The 22,758-nt window shown below is 49.1% G+C and overlaps 1 protein-coding gene across 13 annotated transcripts in view; it reads left to right on the forward strand.

Annotated features, from left to right (window-relative positions):
• Window positions 1–21,218, forward strand: part of TDRD6 (tudor domain containing 6) — a 2,679,339-nt gene extending 2,658,121 nt beyond the window's left edge. For all 13 annotated transcript variants that reach the window (XM_078647663.1, XM_078647665.1, XM_078647668.1 and 10 more), the window contains one exon: window positions 20,534–21,218. In XM_078647663.1, the coding sequence (XP_078503789.1) occupies window positions 20,534–20,577 (44 nt within the window). In that variant the 3' untranslated portion in view covers window positions 20,578–21,218. The remainder of the gene's footprint in view (window positions 1–20,533) is intronic.
• Window positions 21,219–22,758: the final 1,540 nt, after the last annotated feature.

Here is a 22,758-nt window from a genome sequence, read left to right on the forward strand (position 1 = left end):
TCCTGTACACAGACCCGACTGCTAGGATCAGAATAAATGGGCAGACGTCTGCCCCAATACACATAGGCAGAGGAACAAGACAGGGCTGCCCACTATCACCCATATTATTCACACTGATTTTAGAACCACTAGCCTGCAAGATCTGCCAACATCACTCGGCAGCTGCACTAGGTCTGCGCCCTCTCAATATTTCATTATACGCGGACGACATGGTGCTGTTCATGCGTGATCCAAACACATACCTAAATGGTATGATTAGGGAATACATCCGCTTTGAGGGATATGCTGGGCTGCGTATAAACTGGGACAAATCGGTGTTAATTCCTTTAACGCCAGGCACCACCCAACCAACACTGAATTATCCTTTAAAATGGCAAACTGACCCGGTTAAGTACCTGGGAGTTTGGATACATAGAGACCCAGATCTAGTATTAAAAGAAAATTAAGGCAAAGCGCTTACCAAACTAGATGAGCAGATTAACAGGTGGATTAAGCTGCCCCTATCATTCACGGACAGAATTGCATTACAAAAGATGATCGTTCTTCCCAACTTTTTATATTTCTTTGTTAATATTCCAATTTGGTTGACACAGGCGTTTTTCTCGCAACTGCGAACTCTGCTGCAGAAACTCACGTGGGCCGGTAAATAAGCTAGAGTCGGCTGGAAGGTGTTGACAAAACCATATCACCAGTGTGGTTTTTGCGCACCAGACATGCAACTATATATCTGAAAGAGACACTTTAGTATTAGATTCCTTACCTTAGAATATCCCCAGGCGTCAGACTGGATCCGGAAATTTTTGCGTAGCAGTACCCTTGCGTGTCGGTAGGCGTCGTCTGCGGCTCCGCGTCCGTCGTGGGCGCCGTGATGACGTCGTCGGAGTACTTAGACGCCGCCTCTGTGTGTTGACGTCAGTTCTTCTTTTTTCCGCGCCAGCAAGCGCAGATCTGGAAAAAGCAGTAACCCTAGTCTTTTTTGACTAACCCTTTTTGATAATTTTTGATCCTTTTTCTAGTCTTCGACTCCAACGGTGCCGTAGGGATGCCCGGGTTTAGGCACTGCGATGATTGCGACCGCCTGATGTCGGTCACGGATCCTTACCGCGTGTGTTTATCTTGTCTCGGCGTCGACCACGACGACAAGGCCTGCTCCGACTGCCGGGCCCTCTCTTCGAAAGCCAGACGGGAGTGGTCCCGCAGGCGGCTCGAACTCCGGCAGTAGGTCCCGCGCCGCGAGCGGTCCCGATCCCATGGGAGGTCGAGGGACAGGTCGCGGGCTCGGAGCCACCACAGTTCCGAGAGTAGGCCGCACTCCTCCGGGTCGAAGTCGTCGTCAGGTAAGCGGCACAAGAAGTCCAAGCGGCGTCATCGCTCTTCGGACTCCCCCGACGCTCACGCGATGCGGCCGAGGGTTCGGGTGACACCACCCACACGGCTCCGTCGGAGCCGCGGGCGCCGCGTTCAGCCCCATACCCTACGGTCCCTGGGCTCAACGCGACGCCGGAGGAGGTCGAGCGCTTCCTCGTGGCCATGAGGAAACTCTCTCCTCCGATGGGCTCCGCGGCGCCTTCGGGCCCAGCGGACGCGTCTGGGACCCCTAGCGGGTCGGGGGGATCTGCCCCGACGCCGCCGGCGCCTTCGGGCCCGGCGCCGCAGGTTCCTGTTATCCCGACGCCGCCGGCGTTTTCGGGCCCGGCGCCGAGGGGTTCAGTTGTTCCGGCGCCGCAGGCGCCTTCGGGCCCGGCGCCACAGGACGCCGCTGAACCTCCTTCGGGATCGGGTTCGTCGCCGGTGGACCTTACGACCTCCCCGGCGTCGGACCCTCAGGTGTCGCCTCCGGCGCCGTCCTCGGGCGGCGCCGTCCCCGGTTCCACCTTCGTTCCTGTTCCGGCGCCGGGACGGCCCCGTTGGGCGCCGCTCCAGACGTCGTTTGGAGAGTTTCACTTCTATGAACAGGCCCCATTAATTGAGAACCCTGAGTTTCAGGAGATGGGTGATGAAGAGGACTGGGAGGGGTCTGAGGACCCTCTGACCAGGGAATGTCAGTCTCACGAGGACTGGACAGTAGACCTTGGGGAGGCCAGTGGCCTGGACACCTCGCCAGACACTGGTTTTGTCTCCCCTCCTACCGTGGCTTCGGAGGAGGGGGCAACATATAGTGTGGTGCTGATGAGGGCTGCCAAGGCCTTGGGCCTTGAGCTCCCCGTCGCGGCCGTGAGGACTAACCTCCTCACTGAGGTCCTTAAACCGCAGTCAAGCTCCGCCGAGCCTCTGCTGCCCTTTAATGAGGCCTTGACCGACGTTCTTCTGGGCACTTGGTCCAAGCCCGCTACGGGTTCGCCCGTAGATAGGAACGTGGCCAGACGCCACCGCCCAGCCCCGGGCGACCCATGTTTCCTGTCCTCCCACCCTACCCCCGAGAGCCTGGTCATCCAGGCCTCCAATTCCCAGACCGCATTCCCGTCGGCCCCGCCGGACAGGGAATCCAAGAGGTATGACCAGTATGGGAAGAAGATCTTCTCATCCCTTAGTCTGGGCCTGCGGTCTTCCAACACCGCCTGCCTCTTGGGACGTTACACCCACTCTGTGTGGGATAAGGTCGCGGAGGTGCTGCCAGAGTGTCCGTTGGAGGTACGGGCCAAACTCGGCCAAGCCCTTGTGGAGGGCCGGGATGCAGCCAAGTATTCCATCAGGTGTGGGCTGGATACCACCGACACGCTAGGTAGATCGATGGCAACGACGGTGGCGGTCAGACGCCACGCCTGGCTGAGGTCCGACAATTTCTCGGCAGATGTCCAGAACACACTCATGGACATGCCGTTCGATGGCCGTCGCCTCTTTGGCGACAAGGCAGACCATGCGCTTGAGCGCTTTAAGGCCTCCAGGGCTACGGCCAAGTCCTTGGGCCTCTCGGGCCAGCGCCAGCAATCGGCTGGCTTTCACTCCTTTCGTGGCCACCGAAGGGGTGCGCCCACACGCGCCGCCAGCCACGCTCCGCAGGGCAATACCCAACGCGGTGGCGGCCGTGGGAACCGCCGTCCGGGCGGTCGGGGGCAGCGGCGAGGTCAGTCCACACCTTCCCCCGCAGCATCCGCCTCAAAACCCTCCTAGTCCGTGCTTTGCTGCAAATCGTCCGAAGGGGCTACTCCCTCCCCTTCGAGGCGACTCCTCCAGCCATGCCACCGCAGAACCACCGTGTATCGGGGGATCATTTGCGACTTCTGCAGAAGGAAGTTACGGACCTCTTGGCCAAGGGGGCCATCGAGCTCGTTCCTGGGCCAGAAGTAGGGTGTGGTTGCTACTCCCACTACTTTCTGGTACCCAAGAAGGGCAAAGGGGGCCTACGCCCTATCTTGGACCTAATGAACGTCAACGGCTTCCTCCGGAAGGAGAAGTTCAAGATGCTGACACTGGCTCAGGTCCTGGCTGCCCTGGACCCAGGAGACAGGATGGTAGCGTTGGACTTGCAGGACGCTTACTTTCATATCCCCTTCCTGCCTGCCCACCGGCGCTACCTGTGGTTCATGGTTGGCCTCGAGCACTTTCAATTTACCGTGCTCCCCTTCGGCCTTACCAGCGCCCCACGGGTGTTCACAAAGGTGATGGCGGTGGTCGCAGCTCATCTGCGCAGGTTAGGGGTTTCAGTCTTCCCCTACCTCGACGACTGGTTGTTGAAGGTGGGCTCGCCCCAGACAGTCGTCAGCCACCTCCAGACGACGGCAGACCTCCTGCACCAGCTGGGGTTCTCCATCAATGTGCCGAAGTCACACCTGTGCCCCTCTCAGAAGCTCCTCTTCATCGGAGCGGTTCTGGACTCGGCGCGGTTTCGGGTTTATCTGCCCGAACAGCGGGTCCGGGATATTCAGGTTCTGATTCCCATCTTTCAGCCGTTATCCCGGGTTTCGGTCAGGTTGACGCTGCGGCTTCTGGGGCTGAAGGCCTCCTGCATCCTACTGGTGCATCACGCCAGGTGGCGGATGCGGGCTCTGCAGTGGGACCTGAAGTTTCAGTGGGCCCAGCATCAGGGCAACCTATCCGACCACGTCCTGATCTCGGAGGGCACTGCGAGACAGCTGCAGTGGTGGCTTACGGACCGCGATTGGGTCAGCGGCAGATCCCTCTCCCTTCCCCAACCGGAGCACGTAGTTGTGACGGACGCGTCCCTCCAGGGCTGGGGAGGCCACATGGGAGAGGCGGAGATCTGAGGCCTCTGGTCTCCGGCGGAGACCCGGCTCCACATCAACCTGTTGGAGCTCCGGGCGATTCGTCTGGCACTGAAGGCATTCCTCCCCTCTGTCCGGGGGAGTGTAGTGCAGGTATTCACGGACAACACCACCGCCATGTGGTACTGCAACAAACAAGGCGGGGTAGGGTCGTGGATCCTTTGTCAAGAGGCTCTTCGCCTTTGCAATGGCTGGAACGCCAGGGCGTGACCCTGGTGGCTCAACACCTGGCAGGTTCTCTGAACGCCAGGGCGGACGAGCTCAGTCGTCGGTGCATGATGGATCATGAATGGCGTCTGCACTCGGACGTGGCGCAAGGCCTCTTTCAGCGATGGGGAGAGCCTTGGTTAGATATATTCGCCACCGAAGAGAACGCGCAATGTCATCAGTTCTGCGCGTTGGAATTTCCAAGGCGGCACTCGCTCTGAGACGCTTTTCGTCGCGAGTGGAGTTGCGGTCTGTTGTACGCCTTTCCGCCTATACCACTTCTGCCCAGAGTGCTGAAGAAGATCAAGCACGACCGGGCCCAAGTCATCCTTGTGGCTCCGGACTGGGCGAGAAGGTACTGGTATCCAGAGCTACTCAGTATGTCAGTCGATCCCCCGGTTCGTCTGCCTCTTCAGGAGGACCTTCTGTCGCAGCAGCAGGGGACGGTCCTCCACCCGAACCTGTCCAGTCTCCACCTCCATGCTTGGAGATTGAGCGGCGACAGTTGAGGCCATTTGACTTGCCTCCTGAAGTTTGTAACATCATTCTGGCAGCCAGGCGTCCCTCCACAAAGTCGGTATACGCCTGCAGGTGGAACAGATTTGTGGCATGGTGCACAGCAAAGGCTGTGGATCCCCTCAATGCCCCTCTTTCTGAGGTCCTTCTCTTCCTTCTTTCTCTTGCCCAGCAGGGCTCTGCTCTGGGCACTATCAAGGGCTACTTTTCTGCCCTTTCAGCCTTTCTCAGGCTGCCTGATCAACCTTCTTTGTTCAAGTCCCCTATTGTTAATAGATTTCTTAAGGGCCTCACACACACGTTTCCTCCTGTTCCGTTTGTGATGCCTCAGTGGGACTTGAACCTGGTTCTTACATTTCTGATGTGCACTCCCTTTGAGCCACATCACAACTGTCCTCTTCGCCTTCTGACTTTGAAGACTGCTTTCCTGGTTGCCATCACCTCTGCCAGGAGAGTGAGTGAGCTCCAGGCCCTTTCTTGTACTCCACCTTTCCTTTCTGTCCATCCGGACAAAGTGGTGCTGCGTACCAAACCTTCTTTCCTGCCCAAGGTTGTCACGGCCTTCCACATCGGGCAGCCTATCACCTTGCCAACCTTCTTCCCGCCACCGCATCCCTCTAAAGAGGAAGAGCGGCTCCACCGTCTGGACCCAAAACGTGCGCTCTCATTCTACTTGGATCGCACACGCCAGTTCCGGGTGGATGACCAACTCTTTGTTGGTTACGTGGGTGCGAAGAAGGGGAAAGTGGTGCACAAGAGGACCATCTCCCGGTGGATCATCCTGTGTATCCAGGCATGCTACTCCTTGGCTAGGAAGGAGCCTCCTGCTGGATTGCGGGCTCATTCTACCCGAGCCACAGCGACTACCACTGCCCTGGGCAGGGGAGTGCCCTTACAAGACATCTGTCAGGCGGCTACGTGGGCATCGCTGCACACGTTTGCAAGACACTACTGCCTGGACAGCCAAGTCCGGAGGGATGGCTTCTTTGGCCGTTCCGTCCTCCGGGACTTTCTGGTGTGATTATTGGTTCGCAAACCCACCACCGGGGTTGGTATTGCTGGGGTATCTATTCTAAGGTAAGGAATCTAATACTAACGTGTCTCTTTCAGATGCACAAGTTACTACTTGTGTAACGATATATCTGTAAGAGACATTAGTTGGTATTAGATTCCTTACCGACCCACCCATCCTCCCCGTTCTGCGAACCAATATCTAGGGTTAGGGTTGTCCCCTTTCAGGGCCCTAGTTTCAATGGCACCAGTGTTGGTTTTTAACATGGCTCTGCGTTTCTGGCGCAGAAAAGCTGTGTCTAAGAACTGACAGCACGCGGAGATGGCGTCTTAAGTACTCTGACGACGTCATCACGGCGCCGACGACGGACGCGGAGCCGCAGGCGACGCCTACCGACGTGCAAGGGTACTGCTACGCAAAAATTTCCGGATCCAGTCTGACGCCTGGGGATATTCTAAGGTAAGGAATCTAATACTAACTAATGTCTCTTACAGATATATCGTTACACAAGTAGTAACTAGGTGCTTCTATTGCGCCCAGGTGCAACATGCGCACTCTTGGAAGACACATCACGCATACATCCCACAAGTAGCGGTGGAAACGGACAGCGTACAACTGATTCCACTAATGGCTTTCAAAGCCAACCCTAAATCTTATATACAAGCGGACAAGATCCTCCCTGTACACTGTACCTCAAAAGCATGGCATACATTAGCGAGGAGAGCGGACAAATTACCTCCTTATGCCCCAGCACTCCCCATAGCTAACCACCTGAAACTATCGGTGACGCAAGAAAGACGAATGACACAGCTATTAGGGGACATGAAGATGTACACTATGAAAGATATATTCCCACACGGTAGATTCATAATGCGAAACGACCCATCACTGATCATACACAATACCCCGATGAAAACATTTGCTCATATGTGCCTACAAATGGCGATTAGGTACCTGTACGCCACATACCCGGAGGAACCACCGACACTACTCGCGCTACAATCCCTACTACTAGCGCCAACACGACAGAAGTTAATAACCATCAGATCAGAGTCTAGCAACAAATCACTGCTCAGATGGGAAACATTGCTGGGAGAAACGATTGAAGTGCAGGATTGGGAGTATAGTTGCATGCAACTAAGGTTACTAACATCGAATTACAATCTGCGGATTATTCATTTTAAATTTCTAAACCAATTCTTTTACTCTCCCACTCAATTACATGGTTACGGGCTCCGACCACATGAAAAATGTCACAGATGTGATATTGAGCACGCAGATTTTCTGCATGTCGCTTGGGCATGTCCACAGGTACACAAATACTGACAAGAAATAACGGATGCACTGTCAAAGATGTTAGCTGAATCAGTGCTGAATGCCCCAAAGGTGTGTCTGCTAGGATTACATAAATTACAACCCGCAAAGAGAAGGAAGTTCCTAGCAGTGTCTCTGTTGTTGGCAAAAAGGAGAGCGGCAATTAGATGGGGCAGCAGGTGTCCACCTCAGTGTCGTGACTGGCTTGTTGACATGTCCTTTTGCAGGGAAACTATGGAGGTCTACGCGGAAGAACTACCGCAAGCATCAAGACCTAAAGATTTTTGGGAACCGCTGAAACAGTATCTCCTAAGTACGCAGAATGGCGATTAAAAAAAAGAAATGACACGCAGGAATGATTATGGGAAGACAACTGCGGTTAGAGTTTGGAGGGAGGGTGTGGAGTGATCGAGCGAGGGCCATTTGGTCTATGTCCATGTCTATCCATGATAACGTTTTTTGTTTTGGTATGAGATGGATGCGTTACGCACTTGCATAGATCCTCGAAATGCATTGCTAACTGCTTCCAAACCACTATTTGACTTTGTATGTCTACTGAAGAAGCTATGTTGTAATACACACATACTGCATTTATATTTCTGTACTAAATGATGTAATAAGCTCATAATGTTGATGTGAATTATCTTGTCAACCAGATGCAATAAATACAATTTAAAAAAAGATTATTAACTTCAATCTCACTAGCTCTATAAATAAAGTTCACAACTGCAACACTACCTTCTGAATTGTATACTATTTAATTATTTAAGTGGATCTGCGAATTCACTGCGACGTTACACTGGGGGATTGCTCTGAGAGCCCGCGATAGGGTCGCGACTCCTATCACGAGAGAAAAAAAAATGATTATGCCACCTCCGTTCCATAGGCCCATTTCGGCCCTGGGGACCCCATCCCCCTAGGCCACACCATTTCATTAATATTTTTTAATTTTGAGGCCCACCTTCCTAAGCCGATTACAGCCCCAGGGACCCCATCACCCGGGACCCGACCATTCTTTAAAAACTAAATTTAACATTTTACACACAAAAAAAAAAAATTAAAAAGGGGGTGGACCTCCCGGCCATTTTCTTCCCCGGGGACACCATCCCCCGGGGCATGGTCATCTGTTTTGGGACCGCACTCCCGGCCTGCTCCCATCTCTTGCGGGAGCCGGCATACCTCTTTACCCCAGGGAGCTGCTGACATGCAGTTCCCTGAAGGTAAAAAGCAAAATTCTCCACTGTGAACAAGTGAGAGCAAAATGCTTTCACTTGTTGACAGTGGAGCACTTGTTTGCTGCCTCCATCCCATAGCAAACTGCAATGTCCCGGCGGTTGGCACCCCGGGACATAGCTGGAGCTGGCCCTGGGGGGTGGGGGTCCCCAGGGCCATGGATAGCTCCACGAGGGGGGCCTTGTGGCCCCCTCCAACATGTTTGAAGCCCCAGTGAGGGTGGTAGTCTCCGGGGCTGGGGGTCCGCAATTTAAGTGTGCCCCCTGGGAGGTGGTGGTCCCCGGGGCTCTGGAGGCGGGGGGGGTCACATGTTCTCCCCACGTTTAATGAATATAGCCTTGGGGAGGTGGCAGCCCCGGGGTTGTGTGGGGTGTAGGATCCCTCTGACTTTTTTAACAAATAAAGCCCCGGGGCAGCGTCCCCTACCCCTCATTTAATCACTCCTGACCCGGGGAGTTGGAGGTCCCCGGGCTGTGGGGGGAGCCGCATCCCCCCTTCATTTAATGACTATTGACCGACCCGGGGAGGTGGCGGTCCCAGGGCAGTGCGGGTCCCCGCATCAGAATTAGCGATTGCCCCCGGGACCTGGCTCACCCGGCGGCTTAAAAGAAACAAAGCGCAGGAGAAATCTCGCTTTTTTTTTATTTTTTAATCAATCGGCAAGATTCGCTTATCTATTTTTAAATGCTTTTTTGGGCATCCGGGGTCCCTGTGGCACTTCTTGAACAGGCCTAGGGGGTTTCTACCCTACCCTTTTGTTACATTTTTTCTTGTGACAAGGTTCAACAGAGTCACAAGATTGCTGCCAACACTTCCTGGTTTGAAGTGTTGGCAGCCAGTCAGATCTAAGGCACAAGAGGTTTGCGGATCCTTCGAATCAATATATGGATATCTGTAAATATTTATTTCTCTCAAACTACTGAACGAATTTACTCCATTTAACAAAAAGCATGCACTCTGGACCAAGAGCTACCTTTCTGCCAAATTTGATGTAAATCCGTACAGCAGTTCGGGCTGTGGCTGCATCAACAGTTCCCTATGGAAATTAACATAGAGAAAAAACGTTTTAGCATCCCCTTTTTTTCTCAGTCCCCGCTTGACGAAACACCCTGAAACTTTAAAGACAGGAGCTAACCTGAGTTACACATTAAAATTTCGCGAACATTCGCCAAATGGTGCCAAAGATATTGGTAAAAGAAAAAATGCTTTTCCTATGGAAACTAGGTCCTAACTAGAACTACCTACTGGTGGTCACCAGTAAAGGGGAGGGGGTCAGAAGCATATGAAATATTACATATAGGTGTCCAAAAAGTGCCAAAGAATGTGAAATATCGCATAGTAATATTTGAACGAAGCAATCTAAAATAATTATATGGGACACGCTGAGGAAATACATGTCAAAAAGGTCAGATTTGAAGAATTAAAAAAATAAAAGCAAGAAACAGAAAAGAGGGCAGGAAGGAAAAAAAGGAAAGTAAAAATGGTTCTAAATTTAATGCAGATTTTGAAATGACATTTATAATGTTTCAATAAAGAACACATAATAGTTAAAAAGGTATTGTGCCATATTTGTGCCATGTTCATCCTTAATTAGCAATAAAAGACTGCTATCATGATAATTGGGAAAGATTATGGGGTATGTTGGAGCGAAGAAGGATCGGGTGGTACTGAAACTAACCATTTCGTGCTGGGTCGTTCTCTGTATTAAAATCTGCTACACAATAGCTAAGTAGTCCCCTGAGGGCTTACGGGTTCATTCCACCAGGGTTCAAGCTGTGCCCACTGCATTGGCACGTGGAGTCCCAGTCCTGGACATCTGCCAAGCAGCAGCAAGGGCTCCCCTGCACATGTTTACCAAACACTACTGCCTGGACAGTCAGGTCCGCAGGGATGGGCACTTCGCCCGAATGGTCACACGGGACCTTTTAGTTTAGGATTTGTCCGCAGCTCACCACATGGGATGATATTGCTTTGGTATCAATTCAAAAGTAAGGAAGCTGCAGCTAGATGTCTTTATCAGATAAGAAGTTACTTACCTTCTGTAACGTATCATCTGGTAGAACCGCAGATTCTCCAGTATTAGGGTGTCTTTCATAGATTCACATGGTTGAATAATTCCCCGTCGTCAAAGTGGGAGTCCCACGGTACATAAAATAGTTATATGTGTATATGTATATATATATATATATATCCGAAACTCCAAAACACCAGCCGGTAGCACTCGCGGGCGGGTGCACGCCAAACGGGGGTGTGCCCGTTACGAAATCTCAGCTCCACAAATCCAAGGACAATAATCCAAAAGGAAAGCAGCACTCGCAGGGGGTAGTTCCAAACCAATTTATTCGTGGAGGAACTAAACAGCAACGACGCGTTTCGCCGTAGGGCTTTGTCAAGTTGTACAGAAAGCATTGACGCGCATAATCTTAAAAGGACGTCATAGCACAATCAAGAGCAAGGAAGGACTACAGGGTCTTAGGCTTAAATGGCCATTTAAGCCTAGACCCTGTAGTCCTTCCTTGCTCTCGAATTTCTCAAATTTCCACCCACCCGCCCACCCTCTTGTCCTCACCCAGCACATTTGAAGGAACTGTTTTCGCAGGTCGCAGTTATGATTAACAAAAAGGAGCTGTCGAAGTGGTTCCTCGATTACAACAAGGCAAGGGCTTTTATTCCCGCTTTTTCCTTATCAAGAAAAAATCAGGAGAGTGGCGCCCTATCCTAGATCTCGGAGCCCTCAAGTTCCTCAAGTCCCAAACATTTCTGATGCTGACTTTGCTGGAAATTGTACAGTTCCTGAATCCCGGAGAGTTCCTCTCCACAATCGACCTCCAAGATGCATACTTTCATGTGCCAATCCATCACAGACACAGGAAGTACCTTCGTTTCACAGTGGGATCGAAACATTCGAAATTTTACCTTTCTGCCTTCGTTCCGCTCCGAGAGTCTTCACAAAGATCATGGCTCCGGTTGCGGCTTTTCTACAGGGCATACAGTTCTACCCTTATCTAGACGACTGCTTGATAAAGGCCCAAACCTTTCTTGCAGCAAAACAACACACTCAGATTTGCCTGTCCGTCTTTCAAGCCTTGGGTCTTTCCATCAACCACAAGAAATCACATGTCCGTCCAGCACAACAAAGGCTCTTTCTAGGGGCATTGATAGACTCTCGTCTGGCGAAAGTGTTTGTTTCGCAGGAGCGACAGGATCACATTATCAAGATGGTGGCTCTTCTACGATCAAGAAGGTCCGCTTCTGTCCGAATGTTAAAATCTTTTCTGGGCGTGGCATCGTCCTGCATACAGCTGATCCCCAATTGCAGGCTCCAAATGCGAGTCCTCCAAGAGGAATTGGACAAACAATGGAGGCAAGTCACAGGGTCGTTCAATGACAAAATCTGCCTGACCCCCCGCATTCAGAGCGCATTGGAATGGTGGGCTCACCTTCCAAACATCGCAACTGGGCGGCCGTTCCAGGACGCAGACCCCACGCTTACTCTTACGACGGACGCTTTCTTGGAGGGTTGGGGTGCACACCTCGAAGGGTTTGTCAGTCATAGGCAAATGGACGGCAGATCAATGCAAATGGCACATAAATCGCCTGGAACTCTTGGCTATCTTCCTCGCCCTAAAATCTTTCCGGCTGGTGGTGGGAAAGAAGTCAATACTGGTGCGTATGGACAACACTACCAGTATGCACTACCTCTTCAAGCAAGGGGGTACGAGATCTCTTCTGCTATCCAGACAGGCACAACAGATCTGGGAATGGGCGATTCACCATAGAGTCCAGCTGACGGCAGTTCAAGTACCGGGTGCCTCCAACGCCATTGCAGACTCTCTCTGCAGATCGGCTACAGACAATCACGAGTGGGAACTCCATCAACCGACTCTGGAGTATGTGTTTCACCTGTGGGGCCAGCCGGAGCTGGATCTGTTTGCGACCCCACTCAGCCGCAAATGCCTACGCTTCGCAAGTCTACATCCCCACAGCGGATCGAGCGGGAATGCGTTTTCGATCAACTGGTCAAACAAATTTGTTTATGCTTTTCCGCCGATCCCTCTGATACCACGCCTACTACACAAGATGAGACTTCAGCCGTGTCACATCCTATTGATTGCACCCAGGTGGCAGCGTCGCCCGTGGTTCACGGATCTTCTTCTGTTTTCCCAGTGCGATCCGACTCTTCTTTGTCCACTGCCTCATCTTCTCACCGTGAGCCAGGGCCAGATTTGCCACCCGGATCCGGCGTCTCTCCAGCTTCACGCTTGGAACCTGAGCACAATGAGTGTGCACATCTGAATATTGCTCCCGAGTGCAGAGAGGTGCTTGCTCAAGCACGCGCTCCTTCCACGGTCAAGACCTATAAACTGAAATGGAAACGGTTTTGTATTTGGTGCCACAAGGAGAAGGTCAATCCTCTGCTCGCCACACCTGAGCAAATCCTGCCTTTTTTCCTCCTTTTGGCAAAGTCGGGACTTTCGCATTCCACACTTAGTCTTCCTGGCCGCGATTTCCCGCTTTCGCCAAGATGGTTCCACGTCCCTGTACTCCTCTCGGATCATTTGTCAGTTCTTTAAGGGCCTGTTCCGGATGTTTCCACCTATCCGGCGTCCACCACCTGCTTGGCGTTTGAATCTGGTCTTATCACAGCTCCTCCGACCTCCTTTTGAACCTATTCATTCAGCGGAATTAAAATTCCTTACTTGGAAAGTTTCCCTCCTCCTTGCGCTTACATCCTCCGGGCGAGTGAGCGACATCCAAGCTTTCACCATTCAGCCTCCTTTTCTTGAATTCTCAAGGGACGCTGTTACACTTCGTACGACTCCTAAATTTATTCCTAAGGTTCCTTCTGACTTCCACCTTAATGAACCGGTCATTCTCAAGACTTTTTCCCCAGACCCTCAGTCTCCCGCTGAGCTCTCTCTTCATTCTTTGGACTTGAAGCGCTGCCTCAAATTCTACATCAAACCACTGCTGCTTTTCGTAAATCAGACCAGCTCTTTGTGGCCTATGGACGGATGCGCAAGGGACATCCGGTCACTAAACAATCCATTACTCTATGGATTTCTTCTGGTATCTCCTTCTGTCATCAACGGGCTGGCAAGCCTCTTTCTGCTCTGGTGCGAGCACACTCCACGAGGGCAGTTGTATCCTCTACCGCCCTATTTGCTGGAGTGCCTCTACATCAGATCTGCAGGGCGGCAACGTGGTCCAGCTGGCACACGTTCACGAGGCACTACTGTCTGGAGACAGCTGACGCTGCAGACACTGCTGTGGGTCAAGCTGTGCTACGAAATCTCTTCAGATGAAGGTGAGCCTCTGTTGCTTCCCACCTCCCGTCATAAAATGTTCTTTTCTATATATATATTTATATGCAATGTTCATATGTGCATTTATTTGCTTGCATTTGTTCCTATTGCCTTTTATGACTCATGTGTTGGCATACTTCTTTCTATTCTTATTCAAGCATGTGAATCTATGAAAGACACCCTAATACTGGAGAAGAACAAAAGTTACTTACCTGTAAACTGTGGTTCTCCAGTATTGGTGTCTTTCATAGATTCACATGCAACCCACCCTTCCTCCCCTCAGAGGCTCTTCTCCTCATGCACTCTTAGTCACTTTGGTGCTACGAAAATCTGAGGGCTTGAGATTCTAAGGAGAAGGATCTAGAGGGTGCTGCAGCCTGATTGGCTGGAATGTGGACCATTATAATGACATGGATATGTTACTAAAGTGAATTCTCCCTTTAGGTCTCTATGGGCCTATGTTGTTCTATGGTACTTTTGAATTTCTCTTTATATATATATATGTATATATGTATGACGTTTTATTTATATATATATATATATATATATATATATATATATATATATATATGTATATGTACGTTACTACTATTTTATGTACCATGGGACTCCCACTTAGACGACGGTATTAAAGTTTATTGCACAGTTAATTAAAACCAATGCTATACAGTACACAATAAAAAAAGTTAAAAAAACTCATAAAACCATGCGTTTAAGATCAATTCTATGCTATAGTGTGATGAGCATAAACAGTTCAGCATACAAAATGATTTTGTTTGAGGGCCGCCCACATTAGGCCTTCTGTACTTCTCATCCACTTTGTAGGCCTGTGAGTCTATTCATAATTTCCACAAAATTCATTGAAGTTTGCAGCATAGATGATTCGTCATTATAGATTAAATCATATGTCCTGTTTGTTGATTAATCATGGGTCAGTTTTTGGTAGTTTTTTTTCTACTGCTTTTAAAAATTTCACAAAACTGCAGCTCAGCTGAGGGTCCTGTGCTGAGAAGCAGGTTAGCACTGCGCTCCTTCGTGTTCGTACCCCCTGTAAAATAAAATGACGTTTCAGCAGGAGCTTTCTTTCTTCTTGCAATTCTTCACACGTGCATAACAGGTCCATCATGTCTTCAGCCCCAATGCCACATAGCCTGCATAGTGTTCCTGCTTTCGATCTCAGCCAGTGAGGGAGGTGTAGGATGCATGGTAGCAGGCCCAGTCTATATCTTAGAAAGGACAATTTGGTTTTTTTTGTATAACCTGAACCAAGATAAGGCTGGGAAGCTTGTGTCAGGTATGTATTTAATACCATCCATGCGTGAGATCTTTTTGACAGGGTGGCTTTGTCCTGGACCCATGACTGAAGCTTGATCGATTTCTTCACCAGTTTGTTGAGTGATTTGTGATCTGCCGGGGACGCCCAGAGTTCTGCCAGCCCGGTGATCACTATGCTCTTTTCCAAATATTTTGCTGCTGGTGAGTTTTGGGTCTGCTCTAGTTCTTTCCATAAATATTCGTTCAATGTTTTTCTTACTTTGTCCCATGAGCAGATATATGCCCCTTGTCGTGCCAAAAGCTGTGACCGAATACCAAACTCCAATCTGATCTGTGCTGGGGAGGATCGCTTTGGAAGGCTGAAGATGATTCTGTATGCCGACACAATTGTGCTGTCAAGTGTTACGGCATCTCTGCCTTGGTGGGCCTCACTCCCATAAGTTAGTGTTGGTAGTAGTTTTGCACGTATAACATGTAGTAAAGGAGTCAGAGAAGGGCCAGAGAGGTTGTTATTTAGTGTTTTTAAGGCGATCGCCAGAGCGAGGCCTTTACCTCTTATGCTGGCCCTTTGTTCACTTAATTGGCCGCCCCTGTCAATCTTCACACCTAGATATTTGTACGACGAGGTGTCTTTGATGCGGGTGTTATTCCAGAACCGCGAGAAGCTTTTCTTATTATTGTTCTTACTGATTGTCATTGTTTGCGTCTTCTCGAGGTTCGCTGTTAAATCATTTAGCTCGGAATATCTCTGGGTTGTGTTTAAAAGATTTTGGAGCCCTACTCTTGTATGGCTTATTAGCACCAGGTCGTCTGCATATAAGAGGCATGGTAAATTTAGGCCTCCTAATTTTGCCGTGAGTTGCAGTTGTTTAGTAGGGGCACCAGGTCCGCCAGGAACAGATTGAACAGTGTGGGTGCCAACACGCATCCCTGCTTAAGGCCGTTGTTGGTTTGTATCCGCCTTGACAGCTTTGAGCCGTCCCCCACCTTAATCTGAATCCAAGTGTCCGTGTGTAGATTGATTAACAGCTCCAAAAGACCTTTTGGGATGCCCCAATCATTGAGTTTTGTCCATAGTAGATTGCGGTTGATGTTGTCAAATGCTGCCTTATAGTCTATGAAGCAGAGGTGCAGGGGCATTTTTTTCATCTCCGCCTTATCTATGAGCATGCCCATAGTCAGTATGTTTGTTGTTGTCCCCACTGCTTTAACGGAGTCTGTTTGATTAATAGGTATAAGAGACTTCCTCGAGGCCCATGCTTTTAGTTCTTCCAGTATTAGACCTGCAAAATACTTCGCATCATTATCGATTAGGGCAACTAGCCGATAATTTTGAGGAAGGCCTCTATCCCCTGCTTTATATATGGGGGCAATAATGGAGCCCTTCCAAGTGTCTGGTAAGATGTTAGTGTACCTGATCTCCCGAAAGAGGGGTTCCAGTGCCGCTGCCCAATAGTCCATGTCTTGTTTAAAGAGGACGGGCGGAATCCCGTTTGGACCCGGCGCACCTTCCCTTCTTCCTTTCTTTATTTGCCGCTTAATTATGGGTTCCAGAGATATATAATCTGCTATCCCTACCATGTCCTGATTGATTGGGCACATTTGTAGCCTATTGCCGACATCATGGGCTCGTACAAGGAAAAAATTGCTCATATTCTGATTGGCCGACAGATCTCGGTTAAAGTGGTTTTCGAGATATGCTGCCCAAGTTGCTTCTGCAATGTTAGATGTAATCTCCATTTTTGCAGGGTGCGTTAATGAATTTATTGTCTTCCAAAAATGTGCACCGTCATTCTTTTTAATGTCCTCATGGAGTCTTGCCCAAAGTTGTTCCTCTATGGTTCTGTTTGCTTCCCATTTTAGTATTTTTAAAGAAGCTTTTAATTTAGAGAGTTAAAGCAGCATCCCTTTTTATTCTTGTCCTGCTGTGCTGCTCTCATTAACTTAGAGATTTGGTATTTCATTTCTTTTACTTTCCCTCTATATGCTTGGGGAAGGCGGTCCAGCTTTTTCTTCCTTGTGCGCATTTTTGGCTTTGTTGCATATTGCCCCAGGATAGTAGTAAACTGTACCCATTTTGCTAATTCATTGGGGCCTGTGCGCTCCATATAGTGTTGTTTTGCCAGTCCAATCAGAAATTCACCCATTGCCGCAGAATACTTGATCTTTTTGAAGTTTACTGTATAGGTGGACTCTTTAGGAGCCGTTGAACGCTCGTACTTTGGTTTAGCAAGATCCATAGTGATTTCCTGAGGACAATGATCACTGTCTGTTTGGTTCCCTATCCGATAAGATGTTATAAATTGGAAGAGTGGAAGTGACATGAAGGTATAGTCTAACGTGCTATTCGCTATTCTTGAGTGAAAAGTTGAGGCTGGCGGGTAATCTCTTGCAAACCTGCCGTTTAATGCCCTGATGTTTACATTTTCTAGCGCCTCAAGTACCTTCTTTCCCAGTTTTGATTGGTTGGCTCTTTGTGGCTTGCCTTGTTGTGGTAGGGCCCAGAATGTATTTTGTGCCATGGTACCCTCCTCTTGTGCTGTTCCCATAAGATTGAGGTTAAAATCCCCAGTGAGTACTAAATTCGCAGTTTTTTCCCCCGTGATGCACTCTTCTATGTATGCATATAGCTCATCCGCTGCTTTTTTCTTTCCTTTGGGGTGAATATAAGCATTGACCAGGGTGCAGGTGTTAATTGTTTTGCCTTGTCCTGTAGTCAGTCAGGTTAACTGCAAGTGCAGCTGTCGCCGAGGGCCCGATTTCTTTAGCCATCGCAAAACTAGTTGTAGCTACATATGTTACCAAGCCTCCTCTTAAGTGACCATACTTGGCTAAACTCTTTGCGCCGGAGAAAAAGCGTAGGTACCCCTGAAGGTGCGGAGGCTCAGCAAGCCAGGTTTCTTGTAGCGCGATTAAATCAAAAGATCTAATATAAGCTATGAAGTCCGAATCAAGCATTTTGGATGCTTGGCCATTTATATTCCAGGAACATAAGCGCAATTGATCCTGTAGGTGCTCCGTTGTTGGCCGCTGCGCTTGTCAATTGCTAGACGACGGGGAATTCAAGCATGTGAATCTGTGAAAGACACCATTACTGGAGAACCACAGTTTACAGGTAAGTAACTTTTGTACTTCCTTACCAACGCACCCAATCGCCCCGCTCTGAGGACAAGGTATGGACCGTAGTTTGGACACAGCAGTGACGGTGCACTTCATGACTCCACGCTCCTGGCGTGGAACGTCGTGAAAAGTAACTGACGTCAGCGCATCGAGGTGGCGCGTATATAGGTGATGCAGACATCCCTTTTGGCGCGGACGATGCCACCTACCGGCGCGCATAGATACTGCTTGCACAAAGATCTTCCGGATCCAGTCTGATGCCTGGGAACTTCAAAGGTAAGGAATCTGCAGCTAGATCTTGTCTCTACTAGATAATGGGTTACCAAAGGTAAGTAACTTGTTCGTCTCAGTAGTTGACCTTTTCAATATTGTTGCATGTCTTTCAGAGACTCTGAAGAGTCTGGTGACTACCAGGATTTCCTCTTCTTAAAACCATTAGTAGAATAGATGGTTAAATATTTTTCTCTGATCTTTTCTGAAGATAATCACCTTGCATACATTTGATGTTCATTTAATTTTTTTTACCTCTGCCCCATCCAGCTGCGACGGGGTGCAAGTGGATGTCAGTAAAACCTACTCAATGGCAGTTTGGACCATCCGGGGCCATGATAGTGGTTTTTATAGCTAATAAGGCTGACAAAAGAATTGTAATGGGCTTAATGCATTGAGCTGTCTGATATGGTGCTCCATCATCTTCCTCTGGGACCTTAATCAGATTCTCCTTGGGATGCTCAAGGCGTTTGAGTTGGGCATCCTTCGAGCTAAACCTTCTTTTGAGGGAAATTGCTTTTTTGTTCACTGTACTTTAGCCAGGTCTCAAAACAAACTTCAAGTCCGTGCTCCTCATCCCCCTGAATGGTGTTCCATAGCTACAGAGGGTTCTTTGGATTCTTTAGTCTAATAGGCTCTTAAAAATTCCATTGGAACAAGATCATTCTTCTTATGATCTTTACATGTCTCCATACCTCTTTAATTGAGGAAATCCTACACAACTTTGATTCAATGCAAGCCGTTCAAGACCCTTCGGATTGTTCGTCACACCAACTTCCTGACTTCTGAGGGATATGATGTGGGCTGCTAAGGCCACCGCCATCATATAGGTTATATCATTCATCACCCATTGCTGCTTTTGGCATGTAACCCAACCAACATCTGGTATCAGACCATACTCTGCTGGGTCTAACGCAGCATGGATGCCACTCCTCATGCTCGTACGAGTCATGACAAATGCATATGCTTCCACTTGCTGCCTCTTGTTTCCTTCCTTTCTAGATTTCAGATTTCACGGGATGAGTGTGTGAAAGTCATGATGTAAAAGGATTTAGTGAACATCTGTTTGACTACGTTTTCAGTCCAGAGCTCTTTCCCATTTCCAACTTCCCTGCTATCTATCTGAATACACAATATTTGCTCCATTTAAAAACTAAAGGAAACTGGCGTGGACATATCCAACTACAGGGATTGGTCACACCTTTTATGATGAATGCATAGCAACAGCTATAGAAGCAGTTTCTAGATTTGCCGTTATGTTGCAGGAGTACCCGAAGATTAATGAGAAAGACCCTACCGACGTAAAGTAACAATGAAGAAAAGTTTTTCTTTTGTTACAATAATTTTTTAGGATGTGTGCTCTCGAATCTGAATCACACGAATCATGCTTTTCTCTTCTGGATAGCAATGCGCATGCCAAAATAGCATCTGTTGGTTTCCAGCAGTCAGGCTGCAAAGCTGCTAAATGGGCTACTCCACATAAGTTCATAGAACACTGTTGTGGGTATATGCTTATAAGTAGACACAGAGCCCATTTATGCTCTCCTTAAGAACATATTTGAACAACGGTCAGCAATGTACTTTCTCTACTCGCATGAAATGCAGAAAGTGTTTCTTATAAGTGTGGGAGAATGTGGGACTTGGTATTTTAGTAAGTGCAGATTCCTCGCTAATGTGAATGTTGTACCATTTGTCTTTAATTTCATCCTTCTTTATAAACGTGCCCTTCTTTGCTCTCTATCTGTGCTGTTTGGCGTTCCCCGAGATAGAAGAATTGAGGTGCAAAAGGCAGTGTGTGGTTGGGGTGGATTCTGTAGCGATGCCATGCTCTGTTGTCCAAAAGTAATTATTTGCTGTGTAAAAGTCAATTGCTCTGTATTTGTTGTGAGACATTGTGGGAGTCTCGGGAAAGTGTGTCTAAAGGGCTACTAGAGTACAGGTATTGGTTCAGTAAGTATATTGTTATCTATTTTGATCATGTGCGAATGCAATGCTTTTAATGTTTTTCTTACTTGAACTTGAGTGCATTGTCTTATGTAGTGCATTTAATTACGCAGAATCGGGTTCAAGTTCAGCTGTGAATATGGATTGCCATACATGAAATGTCCTTGAGCAAGACTTCAGAGGATACAATCACTGCTGCAGAAGTAAAGTTTTCATGTAACATTGTTCATGAGTAATCCGCCCATCTGAAAACATTTATTAAAAATGAACAGTAAAATTATCAGTTCGTGACTGTAATTTTCACCTATTTTATTTAATGTATCTTTTTGTGAAAACACTAAAGTCTTCTGCTTTTGTTATCAATGTGTAGCTCTAAATGTAAAAGTTATTTTGTAAATGCATAAAGTGTAAATTGTAATATGTTATTTTGAAATAAAGCTCGGGAAGCGTGAGCTGGAAATGGTTAGCTTATACTTTTACCTGCTGTTAATGTCTGCCTTTTCATGAAAAAGGCGCATTGCATGGAGAACACTCCTATTTATTGGTGTTCCTTGATTTTGTTTTGGCAGTCCACCAACGCATGTACCCATTTTGTTTTTTCCCCTCCCCTTCTCCCGCAGATCAGTCTCAGATCTTACTGCCTGTTTTCTACTGGTGACGTTATTCCATTTTAGTTGTCTGCAAAACAACCTCTGTAGGCCAGTATTGGATCTTTCACAGTTTATAATGCCCGAATAGCATAACAGCTTTTGTTTTTATTAATTTATTTGTATTTTTATTAAACAACATTGATCACCATTAGTCTGTGTAGAATTTGCTGCCAACAGTACATACAAACAAATGAGGGAAGACGAAGATCAGCAGTGCTAATACAATGTGTCATACATAGCGGGTAAGAAATTCAATATAAATTACAGCAGATTTGGGGGGGCAAGATACCATACGCCTTGGCAGGGCAGCGCGCAAGAGATACCTCATTTATGTATTTATGTGGTGTGATTACATTAGTCTCAATCAATCAATCAGGTCATTTGTAGAGCGCACTACTCACCCGTAGGGTCTCAAGGCGCTGGGAGGGGGGGGGTGCCGCTACTGCTCGAACAGCCAGGTCTTGAGCTTCTTCCTGAAGGAGAGGTGGTCTTGGGTCAGGCGCAGATTGGTCGGAAGTGAGTTCCAGGTCTTGGCGGCCAGGTAGGAGAAGGATCTTCCTCCTGTTGTCGCTCTTCGGATGCGGGGGACGGCGGCGAGGGCGTGGTTGGTTGATCTGAGGAGGCGCTTGGGAGTGTAGAAGTTGATCCGGTTGTTGAGGTAGCTCGGGCCTTGGTCGTGTAGGGCTTTGTGCGCGTGGGTGAGGAGACGGAAGGTGATTCTCTTGTTGACCGGGAGCCAGTGCAGATCTCTCAGGTGTCCGGAGATGTGGCTGCGTCGGGGGATGTCGAGGATGATGGGTAGGTGCAGGTTCTCAGAGTATATTGTCTGTTTTCTATATCTAATAGAGACTACTAGCCGCAGATTCCTTCACGTAGAATTATCCCCAGGCGTGAGACTGGATCTGGAAAAATTTTGCCCAGCATCCCTGCGAGCCGTGGGGGGACTGCATCATGCAACTCCGCCTACATGACGTCAGCGAGGTCACATAAGTCCCACCCCGGCGCGCCTACGTCAGTTTTTTCCTTTTCCGCGTGCAGCGCGGATCCTGTTATGCTCTGGGCCTGTTTAGCCTTTCGCTATCGCGTGTATGTGAAAACAGTGTGCCAATGTCTTCGCGCTTTAAGACGTGCTCATCTTGTGGACGCCTGATGTCGGCCACAGACCGTCACCCCAACTGCTTCTGGTGTTTGGGGGACCACCACGACTCCACTGATTGTGAGGCGCGCCAGCAGAAGAAGCTGAAGTTCCGGCGGGAGTGCCGGATGAAACTTCTCTCGGCTCGCACGTCCAGGTTGGCGGCGTCCTCTCGCCCGGCCCCTGCGGAGGGTTCTCGGACCCACTGCCTCCCTCGTCGACAGTGTCCTTCTCCCAAGTCGCAAGAGCGCCGCTCGCCTATCAGTAAGTGTCGCAGTTTGTCCCCGAGGGTCAGTTTCCAGTCTGTCGGGGGGCTTGGGCTCTCCGCGGGTGGTCCGGCCCGTGTGTTGTAACCCTAGCCGCCGTTTCCCGGTGTGGGGGCAACTAGAGCCCAGATTGAGACATACGTGGCTGCTTTGCAGGCCTCGCTGACTTCTCCCCCTCCTCCTTCCCCTCCAGGGACGTCCGCAGATCCCTTGCAGTCTGTGGGGCCCTCCATGGCGTCGCCGGCGGCTCGGGACCCAGCGCCGACTGGCTCGAAGGATGTGGTGCC

The sequence above is a fragment of the Lissotriton helveticus genome, chromosome 6 (genome assembly GCF_964261635.1).
Source record: "Lissotriton helveticus chromosome 6, aLisHel1.1, whole genome shotgun sequence".
Taxonomy (NCBI): Eukaryota; Metazoa; Chordata; class Amphibia; order Caudata; family Salamandridae; genus Lissotriton; species Lissotriton helveticus.